This window comes from Drosophila novamexicana, unplaced genomic scaffold (assembly GCF_003285875.2).
Source record: "Drosophila novamexicana strain 15010-1031.04,08,12 unplaced genomic scaffold, DnovRS2.1 tig00004555-arrow-pilon, whole genome shotgun sequence".
NCBI classification, from domain to species: domain Eukaryota; kingdom Metazoa; phylum Arthropoda; class Insecta; order Diptera; family Drosophilidae; genus Drosophila; species Drosophila novamexicana.
Genome location: NW_020825052.1, coordinates 683,541 through 694,996, shown reverse-complemented (window position 1 = coordinate 694,996; position 11,456 = coordinate 683,541). Strand labels below are relative to the sequence as shown.

At 39.7% G+C, this 11,456-nt stretch overlaps 1 protein-coding gene across 1 annotated transcript; it reads left to right on the top strand.

The window, feature by feature from the left end:
- The first annotated feature begins 537 nt into the window (after positions 1–537).
- On the top strand, positions 538–3,035 carry LOC115770179 (alpha-1,3-mannosyl-glycoprotein 4-beta-N-acetylglucosaminyltransferase A). Its single transcript, XM_030715340.1, has one exon. The coding sequence runs from the start codon at positions 633–635 to the stop codon at positions 2,070–2,072; it is 1,440 nt and encodes a 479-aa protein (XP_030571200.1). The 5' UTR covers positions 538–632; the 3' UTR covers positions 2,073–3,035.
- The last annotated feature ends 8,421 nt before the right edge of the window (positions 3,036–11,456 follow it).

Below are 11,456 nucleotides of genomic sequence, written 5' to 3'. Positions count from 1 at the left end.
AAAAGAGTTGGGTCAGTGGGTTTTAATTTAGGATTGCTTTAAGGTCAAAAGGCAAGCACAGGCATTCTAAAAATTCGTAGAAGTATGATTTAAGTCTGTTACGTTGTGAGGTGTAAATGTTATTCAGGCTTCGCTGAACAATAAACAGACTTAAGCTGGCCTCTTGACTCTTTGCAATAATAACAATGAATCATATATTTTAATGGTCATTATATCATTTTATTATACCCTGGACCCGTTGAAAATGGGCTAACAGGGTATACTGTTTTTGTGCAAATGTGCAAGCATTTCTGAACTTATAAAATCTGGCCATCCGTCTGTATGTATGAATGCAGGTATCTTAAAATATTGAAGTGAAATTTTGCACGTAGGTTCTTTGTTTGTTCCGATAATTGACAACTTGCCCCGTTTTTAAGAAATCGATAAATATCGATTTAGAAATCTGAGCAAATCGACTAGTGCCTCTTACTTGTTGTGCTCAAAAGCAAGCTTTGTTTTCACTGCTTTGAGCTTTATTTAATCGTCTAACAATAATTATGCGGATCATAAACTTTCGTATCATACTAATATTTTGCGCGCTCCTTACATTCTTGTGGATTTATCTGACAAATCTGCCTCGAGAACCACATCCAATGAAGACAGAAAAGTCGGTTGTGAATCATACTAAACGGCTGGCCAACTACAGCCATAGTCAACGGTCGATGGTCAAGGACACATATCAGACGATAACGGGTGAAAAACAACGCACGGATCCGTTGTGGCAGCGTATCTTGCAGGGATCACCTCTTTTGCTCGGTTCAAGCTATAGTAACGGCCGGACTGGTGTTCAATTTGTGCTAGGCGTACCCACTGTACGCCGAGTGGGTGAGAATTATTTGTTGGAGACAGTGGCTCATCTGATAGAGAAATTGAGCGACTACCAGCGCAACAGTTGCCTCATTGTGATCTACATAGGCGAGACGGACAGTCAAATTGTGGAGTCTATATGGAAAGAGATAGGTGACTCATTTGGCTACCATTTGGATGATGGCCTGATTGATGTCATATCACCACCAGTTAATTATTATCCAGACTTTGAATCGCTCTTTATAACGCTGCACGATGATCCAAATCGCGTGCGTTGGCGCACAAAGCAGGTCCTGGACTATATGTACCTGATGACATATGCAAGCAGCCGTGGTAGCTACTATCTACAACTGGAGGATGATATCGAACCGACTGTTGGATATTTGGATTATATTATCCAGCTAAAGGCATTGCATACGCACTTTCGTCTAGACCATCATCGTGGCTGGATTGTTTTAAGTTTCTCGGAGCTGGGTTTTATTGGCAAGCTTTTCCACGTGTATGAGATCAAACCGTTTTTAGCCCATGTGCAGAATTTTTACAATGATCAACCCATTGACTGGTTGCTGTATTCCTATGTGAAGTTACGAAGCTGCCCCTGGGACAGCTTTAATACTGCGGACTGCGAGCGCGACTTTTTCATGAACTATATACGCGCCACCCAGTCTCAATTTCAGCACATTGGCGTGGAGTCCTCTCTGCGTTCCAAGGAGCAAAAGCTTCGCGACGAGAGATACGAACGGAATTCGGGGCAGCAAATTATGGAACATCTGCGTCGGCCGCTAAACTTGGTAACCTCTCACACGCATACGTTTCTGCAGGATAGAAGACATTTTGGACCTGGCGAGACCTTTATGTGGAGCTACGTGCCGCAGGTCTCCTTGTTAATGCGTTACCTGCTAAGTCACCTAAATGATTTCAGTCAGATTAAAATTGGAAATGGTTGTCATCGGGAAAATGATAGCTTTAGTGAACTGACTGTTAATTTATATAAAAAGGCGCCCATTGTGGATGGATCACATAAGCGACGTTTTGGTTTCCTTCTAAGTTACACCCATCAGATTGAAGCAGGGAATCCACATATATTGTACTTTTATATGACGGAAAACGCAATGGACAGTAATGAAAGCAATTGGATTGGACGCTTTAATTGGACCAATAAAGGAACTTCTTTAAATATAGATATGTGTGTGAAAATTTGGTTTTTACTGTGGTCTCTGATATGACTTTTATAAAAATTTTTATAACTCGACGGCAACTATTCTCGATTATAGTGAAGTGAAGGCGCTATAATTCCAATCATGAACCGGATATACCGGCGCGACCCTTAGCCAACTTTTCTATTAGAATTTCCAGGGTTTAAACGTCAACCTAAAGACGTGATTAGTATTAAAAGATCGTTTACGATACTTATGTGTAATTGTAAAAAATCAAATACTGCAAAAAGTGTGTTCTCTTTTGCAGCCAGTTTGTAAAAATTGCCTTGTCCCTAGACTTTCGTTTGCTCTGTTTCGTCAGGGTAAAATGCCAAAAGGGGTTTAATTTTTTATTCTTCATCTGCTTGACATTTCGAAACAGCAAACAAAAATGGAAAATAACTTGAGATATTGCACACAATCAATATTAAAGATAACAAAGCAAATGTTAAACTTTTGGGGGTAGAAAACAAATACAACATTATTACGACAAAAGTAAACTGAGGCTGCGATTGCCAGTGCGGTGGCTGTTCAAGTGCAGGCGGCTAAAAAACAAAAAAGGAAGAAATATACAGAATTTCCATCAACTAAATCAGCAAAGCATAGAAAATCGATGAAGCATGACAACAGCGCGAAGAAATCAGAAAAGAAAAATTCAGCCATAGCCAAAGAAAAAGCAAAGCAAAAGCAGAAGCAGAGCAAAGGCGAGCCTTGAATAAGAAATCATTTTCACTAATGATGCTGGCTAAGTGAAGAAGAAGAAGCTGAACAGAACGTCATTCAGATTGTGCCAAAGATAAAGCTACCAGTTGTTGTTGGTTAACCATGAGACCAAAATAGTATCCTTATCATAATGATGATGACGACGGCGATGATGATTACAATGATGATGCTTTGGCGTTTGGCTTTAAACTTTACCTACATGTGCCGGGCGGACTTTGGCAATTTCCTGCCGTTGACAAAGATGTAGCTACCCAATTTATAGAGTATTTTTATAGAGTGTTACGAATTGTCAATCGCTTAGTGCAGAATCCCTCCGGAACGGGGCACTATGGCAAAAGGCTGTCATTAAAATGATTGGTTGAAAATAAAGCTATTTGATCTTTAGAAAGATATTTAATTTCAAATTGGTCTACTCTATGTGGCTTTAATAGAGACACCTCTGGACCATATGTATGCCTACAAGAGTATTTAATCTTCGGCGTGACACAGTAAAACATTTTGTCGTTGTTGTTGCGCCTCTTGCTTTTAAGTGCTTGATGGGCGTGGCACAAATAAATTTGTTACACGAAACAATGCAATCAATCAAAATAACTAACACACATTCACACACACACGCACACACCCAAAATACCGCTCGACTAGGGGCTGCACTTTGTCGCTGTCTTTGGCTGAGCACCGAAAAAAAAATGGGAAACGGGAAAAAAAGATGGCACAAGCGGAACAGCAAAAAGCTGAAAATGCTGCGCTCAACAAAACAAACAGCTGATGGATGGCCCCAACAATTTTCACTAGGTCCAAGGACATTTTGCTTGCTAGTTTTTGTTTTTTGATTTTTTTGCTGGCATTCTGCCAAAAAGCGTGGGCATCGAGCTGCTAAATTTGCCAGCTTCCAAAATGGGTCAGTTAGCGTTGCGCACCCGACGACAATTACGAGCAGTTAGTTAGCGACATTCGGGAGACATTTGGTAAATATTTATGCATATTCATTCATAGCCTATATAAGCCTCAGGCAGTATCTACAGCCGTCTGCAGCTTCAGCAATGCACTTGCCTTAACTTCCTTTGCTTTTTATTTTTAGACTTCGCAATCAATTTGTTGCCAGTGCATCGCCTACACTTGTGATACTCTTGTGGTGGGGGTATTGTAGTCTTGGCAGGCCATATGCAACGCATTGAAGACGAACCTTCAAAATTTGTATATAGAGTATTGTTCGTCTGTTTGCCTGGAGAAAACGGTCTCATATAGTTTGCCTTTGGCAAGTCAATTCAGAAAGAGTGTTTAACATTCGGCAAGCCAAAGATAATTGTTCTGTCTTGTTCTCCTTGCCTGTTTCTGTTCAACATTCGTTTTTCTTTTTATATTCCCTTTCCTAGCCTGCTTCTTTTCCGTGTCCCTCCCCTCATTGCTGCATTCGAATTGACTTATATTTAAATAAAATTAGTTACATAAACAATAATTGACTTCAATTGGCTTTTGTGTTTGCATAAAATTCAATTTTCATTTCCGCCATTGACTTGAATGCCATCACAATGGATGGCCCTCTGGGTAGGAAGCTGTTTGTGGGCTCTTCTCTGTCTGGGCTTATTTGTGGGGTCAACTAGTGGTATTTTATTCTACTTGCCGCCCTGGTGAATGTGGCGTATACGTAATGTGGCTGTCAATGAGAGTTTCTTAGTTGGACTAAAGCAAAAAGTTTGAATAGAACTTCTTAAGAATAAAAATCTATAGTGAAAACAAAAAAATATTTTAAATTAAATTAATTTAAATCTTTAATAAAAAGTTAGTAGCCTACATGTAAATGGGCAGAAATATGTCTCCTATTTTGGATTGAGAATGGGTTTTATATAAAAAACTACAAATACATGTTTATTTATATACCCTATTAGTCTGCATATGTTTTTGAATAAGAGCAGGTAAATTATTATAACTGCTTACAGGTGTATTTCGGTGTTACACATCATTATTTGATAATTTAAACAGCTTTTCGGCTTCTGTAGTTGCTGCTGCTGCTTTTATTATTCTATTGGCCACTTCTGTTGACATTTGGGAATTCTCATTAAAATGCAACAATGCACTTATAATTAAAACTGCATAAATGTTTACCCATAGACAAAGCGCGTCTATCACATGTGAGAGTGCGGCTGGGGTAGGGAAAGGGGTAGAGGGCTAGCGGGCTAGCGCTTTTTTGCTGCCTTTGTTTGGCTGTCCAGTCACAGCAAATAAAATGGCAACCACTGTGGCGGCTTTTCAACTTAATTGTTATAGTAATTGTTTTTATTGAAATGTGTCAAATGCAACGCGATGAAAATTAAATTTTGAATATTTTATTAACACGACGGCGGCGGCGTCGGCGGCAACTGACAACAATAAAATATAAACAAAACAAAGGAAACAAATAAAAGAGTCACTCACCTGTCGATGCGCTTGTCAGCCGACATATCACATTAATAATTGATGAGCATTAATATTTGCTGAGATGAAACAAAATAAAACAATTTTAAATGCAGCACTCGAGAGTAGTTGATTGCTAGATATCCTGTACTTCACCTAGAATCGCTTTATCTCTCTCTCTCTCTCTCTCTCTCTCTCTCTCTCCCTGTCCCTGTCTATCAATCTATCTATATATCTATCTATCGATATATCTATCTATCTATCTATCGTCCTAACTATCTATTAATCTATTTCTTCTCAATGTCTCTTCGTTCTATCTTTGCTCTTCTTACTTCTCTTTTTTTTTCTCTCTCTCTCTCTCTCTCTCTCTCTCTCTCTCTCTCTCTCTCTCTAATTCTCGTCTCTCTCTCACTCTCTAACTTACCCGCGTTGTCCGTAATATGTCCTTTTTCCATCTAGCTAAATTATCGCCTTTCTACTCGTTATTCATTATTTCCGGCTAATTAATTTATTTCATCGAGTGAAAGCTTGTTAAAATAAATTAAAAATGTTGTTACCTTTATAAATATTGGCATAGCTTCTCTTAAATAAAACTATTTAAATAATATAAATTGCATTTTTGATGCTTTCTATGGAATTTCGAGTGAAACTCTACATGCAAAATAATTTTTCTACATAGAACGTTTCTTTAAAATTGTCTAGCAATACAATGCCATTGCATTAAACAATAAATAAACTCAATTTTTAATACAACGAACAGCACAAAGATAAATAATATTAAAAAAATACAAGCAAATTGTATTTTGTTGTTATTTGCTTTTGTTTTAATCGAATTATAAATAATAAATCTCTTGTATATGTTATTTCATTTTCTATGTGTTGGCCATATTCGCCATGTTGGCCAACATTATTTATTTAAGCGCAGTGCCAGCGAACTTTGCGTGTCACAAAAATGTTAAAATATTTAAAAATATATTTTATGAGATGTAGACACAAGAGATAGATAGAGAGCGGGAGAGAGAGAGAGAGAGAGAAAGCGAACAAGAGAGGAGGTAGACAGATTGGGTTAATGTTTTTTCTGAAATTTTCTGTGGCTGAACACATTAAAGTGGAAAGTGAAGCTGCAAGTTGCAAGATGCGAGTTGCTAGTTCAATCGTAACCGCGCGAACAATAATAAAATGCACAACTTTATTTCGGAGTGCTGCACAGGCAACAGGGAGTCAAGCAATAACAACAACAGCGAGTGCAACAATTGCTGCAAATAGTTGCTTGGCATTTTCTTACGAGTATTTTTAACATTTTGCCCATTCGACTTCGATCGTTTCCTTCGTTCTGTTGCTGCACTTTTATTTCGCATGCTACGTGGCGCAGAAAACCGAACGAAAATTTCCAATTGTTGCAATTTTCAATTATTGTTTTCAAATTGATGTGTGCTTAAGGACGAGACATTCATGCTCGAGTTGCCAGGACACACAAAAACACACACACACAACCAGTCTGAGACTTGGCTGAGTTGTTGTTGTTTTGCGGCATGCGCGGAGAATATTTGCACAGCAATCGAAGTGTGTGTTGAACGTGTGTTGAGTGTGTGGCTGTGGGGCTGGGTCAAGATGTTGCAAACAGCTTTAAGTGTTGGCCCAGGTCAAGCGAAACGATTTCAACGCTCAAGCATATTAACCATAAGAAATGTTTTCCAATTATACCCAAAACATTTCTGAAAAAAAGAAACTTTAATTACTTAACATATATGAACATAATTATGATAAATATTTTAAGTGCCAACCATGTAACCTTCAGCAATGCCCTTTCGTCAGGCGCTTTCTTTCGTCTGCATGGTAAACTGTTTCTCAGCTTGAGTTTGTCTGAGGTAAGCAGTTCTTTACAAAGTTGGGTTGCAAAAAAGCATTCGCATATATCATCATAATAATAAAATAAAATAAATTTAATTACACACGGCAGGCAATCCACTCACTCATCGCCTGGGTAGGCCCCCAAACTGAACACAACTTTTCAGCATATGTGAGCGCAAATGCAAATACAACAAAAATACCAACACAAACAGACGCCAGACATGGGCAATGTTTATATGAATGCACCTACTTAGCCTTTAGTTTCAAGTGCGCGCAGCTCTCATCTAGCGTCTCCATGCTCCGATTTTGGGCCGGAGGGGCCGCTCGGGCACAGCGGAGTGCTCGGCAGCCCAATGCAAAGCGCGCACAGGTGCTCAAGCGAAGCCGCACACTCGCAGTGTGTGCCTGTGTATGTGGGTGCAGGAGTGTGCCCGTTTGTGTGTGTGTGTGTGTGTTTGTGTGTAAGTGTGTGCATAAGTTCATTTAGTTTTGGTCGCTGCGCATGTGAGTGCACTTCAGCCAACATCGAGCGAGTTCTGGTCCGGGTCCTGCTCCATGAACAGGTCCGTGTCCCGGTCTGTTTGGTTGGTCGGGGTCCAGCTTTAGCTTCAGTCCACAGACTGACTCAACGCTGACTGACTTGCCAACATCGTTGAGCGTCGAGTAATTATGAAAATTTTCAAAATGAGCTCTCGCCCTGCTTCAGTTTTTGAAAGTTGAGCGACGAGTAATTAAAATTTTCGTAGTGTCGCCCAGTTGCCCAACAGTTCCCACTCGTATTCCTAATGAAAGCCACCGAATTGCCTTGCTTAGCTTGTTGTTCCTGTTCTGAAAATATGAATGTGTTTCCCTCACTTTCTCTCTCCCTGCGTGTGCGTGTGTCTGTGTTTGCATACATAAATTTTAATTAAATTCGTTTTTCTATTTGCCGGTAAATAGTCGTAGTACCTGCTACTTACTACCACATGCGTAGCCCGTATAATTTTAATGAGAAACCTGCAAACATTAAGCAATAAGACATTCTGCCCCACAAAAGCAGCCGGCAATTAGTTGCTGGTGTTGCATGCAGCATAAATGTATGCGTAATGTGAGTTAAGTGCCCAAATGAAACGCTTAGCTTTTCTGGCGTCTCTAGTGGTCAATCGAAAGCCGCCAAGAAACTTGCAACAGGCTATAAAGCTGATATATCTTCAACCTTTAGGCGATAATTACGATAGTCGATATATTGTTAATATTTAACGTTTTTATTCAAGGTATAAAAACAATTATTTATTTCTCTTCTGCTATCCCATACTTTGCTGAGCGTCATGCACAATTTTTTCAACCAATAAAATGGAAATTGTGCTGGTGGTAAAAGTAAAAAAAAAAACTCACTTTTCTATTGTGCTTGGCCTCTTGCCTCACACTTTTCTAGCTTTGAATAATAGAGCGGTCCAAAGTCATCTTTATTAGATACCAATTCCAAAGGACACAACAAACAAAGGACCAAAAATTGATGTGTTAATTGATGAAGTAGAATTTCCTGGCCCCTCAGTCAGTTTTCGTTTACAGCTCTCTGTTCTACAAAAATATGTGTGTGTGTGTATGTTGGGGGTTCGGTGTGTGTGTGTGTGGGAGCTGAAAACATGCAAATTGTTTACATGAAAATTCCATTATGTTTGCCCAGCAAAAGGAGAGGCTGTAAACTGGTCGGAGGTGCAGCAGCTCATCGAGGCTAGACAACAAGCCCAAACAATGCATTATCTCTGGCTTTTGCCTCGGTTACAATGGCTACAGCAATGAAAACTTCATGTAATATAAGTCAACAGCAGTTAGCCAATAAGAGCCAGCCCAGTAGCAAAAACAAGAACAAAGAGCTTTGTTGAAGCCACCACACGATACCTTTAACGGCATCATCATCAGCATCATCATCATTAAGGGTTTAAAATCTCTTAACTCCAACCAGAGGCAACCACACACACACATACACACACATTCACTCTGGTCTATGAAGCCAGCCTGAAGCTCAGAATCGAAATCGGGTTCGGGCAACCTGGGGGCAGACTTGCAAATGCAAAACTAAAACTGACTACGACTGACGTCTGTATCTACATAAAATAACAACACAAAAAGAAAGAAAGAAAAAAACCTCACCACGCTGATGATGGGAAGAAATAAGAAAACTCAGCAAGTCAGTCAGTCAGCCAGAACGTAAGGCGGCCTCTTTTGTTTTTGTTACAATGTAACGACTGTTTGCCCTGAATGGTCAGAAAGTTGTGTAGCTGAAAAAGCCCACATGGCCGAATGTGAGGTTGAGTGCGGCGGCAGTTAAAGGTAAGGCAAAAACACAAAATTTTACGTTCGTCTGGACCCACAGCACACGTGTCTATGCAGCCGATGCCGTCTAGCTGGCTTTGTGTGTGGGTGTTGTGTGTATGTGTATATCAATAACAACAGCAAAATGTGGCAAATGTTGCTGAGACTTAGGCAAAACAACAGCAACAACAGCTAACAAGCTGAAAATTAACAAAAAGCAAAATCGATACTTCGTAGTATGTGCTTCGGGGCTCATTAAAGTTTCAATGCCCTCAGAAAATGCGTTTCATTAAAGCGTTGCCACAAGCAAGGCAGCCTGTTCGTTTCAAATGGAAATTACATCGTGATAATACCGAGATTTTCCTGCTGCTGTCAGTAATTAGTTATTAAAGGTGAATTAAGTTTTCCAATACAACGCGTTAAGTATTAAATCCCTGTTCATATGTTTATGATAATCGGTATCTTTAAAGACGAGTTCTATCAGTAACTTAGGTGGAAATTGTTTCTACACAATTTAATAAGAAATACAAAGAATTTGTGCAAGGATCGCTGAAAATGAAGAACTTAAACCGTTTGGGAATTATAAGGGTTTTACATTTGAGAATATTTGAATGGTCTTCTCTCGTATCTAAAGAGCTTGTACGCGATTTATATATAAATAATAATCTTTTTTATAAAGGTGGTTCAAACAAGAAACCTTTGGTTGCAAAGGCTTAGCTTTAACCAATTATAAGGTATCTTATTCAGAATATATTTTACTTGTCGTCCCTCTCTGAAACTTCATTTTCGTTATATCCATAATACTACCAAAAGAGCTGTTTTTAATTGAAATAATAAGTTACTAATTGACATTTTGTTTCGGTTTTAAGAACTTTATAAAGTTTCGAGCTTATTTCTTAAGCCTGACAATGTCTTATTGTCAATGTCTGACAACACCTTGATGTTTTTTTTCGATAGCTACCTAGGCCGACACATCACAGATATGGGCATTGTGTAGTGCAGCAGGCGGCACACGTAAATGGCTTTCACTCAACGTCATGCTGTCAATTTGCTAATTAAAGCCAAAAGCCGCAAAGTAAGGAAACTTGTTTGGATGTCTGTCTGTTGGCTGAGCAGATATATTTCAATTGAGGTCAGTTGAAGACGAGGCCGAACAGATAACTACAAATTTCGCTCAGGCATACACGAAAGCAATCAGAAAACTCGTCAAGCCAAATTATAATTGAAAAGCGAAAGCGTTACAAATTTCATTTCTCAACTTGAATTTGTGCCAGTCAGCGCACAATCCTCTGGGTAAGGGCGCGGGGTCGTGACTTTAAGTAGCGCTTGCGTCTACCCGAAGGACTTGGCGCCATGTAGCGAGGCTTATATGCGATGGGGGTGAACCTTAGCACTCTTGCGGTTTTTGGCTGACTTCTGGATAACATGGATCGTGCCAGCGAAAATTGCCGGCATATTTCGAGTTATGAAGAGCGTGTGGCAAGCAACCTTGCAACATGTTTGCACTCTGTGCTCTTCAGTCACTAAAATTGTATTAGTGCGCGGCTCTGAAGCCAACCAAAGTTATTTAAATTAAAGTCACATAAATGCCAATGTCGTTGCCGTTGTCGCCAACAGGCCAAAGAGAAGGAGAGAGAGATGGAGAAGGGGTGCGGTGGGGCTGGGCGGGAACTGCAACAATTTTCGGTGGGCTTGGGAAGGTTGAAGTTTTTCCGCTCTGTGCGACGGCTGCTCCTCTATTATTAATTTAACATTTGCCTCGCATTTTCTTAGAGTCGCTGCCATTTTGTTCGCGTCGCTGCTGCTCGGCTACGTTCATTAGCTTCCGTTGCGGAAGCGGAAGTGCTACACAGTCGCGCAGTCAGACATACTCAGTGAGCCCCACAAATACACACACTTGCACACACATAGTTGTTGCTGTTGACTTGTTCGATTGCAACGACAACGATAACAAGACCTCGACTTCCAATTCGACTCTGTCGAGTGAGTTGCTTATTTGTGTAATGCCAAAGTATTTTTATGGCATTTTTATGTTGTTTATAGACTTGCAGTGGGTCTAACAACTTTGTAGTTAACTTTGAAATTTCAACAATTATATGCACTATAAGCTATATACTAATGCATATGACTGAAGTTTGTAGACATTTTAAGTTT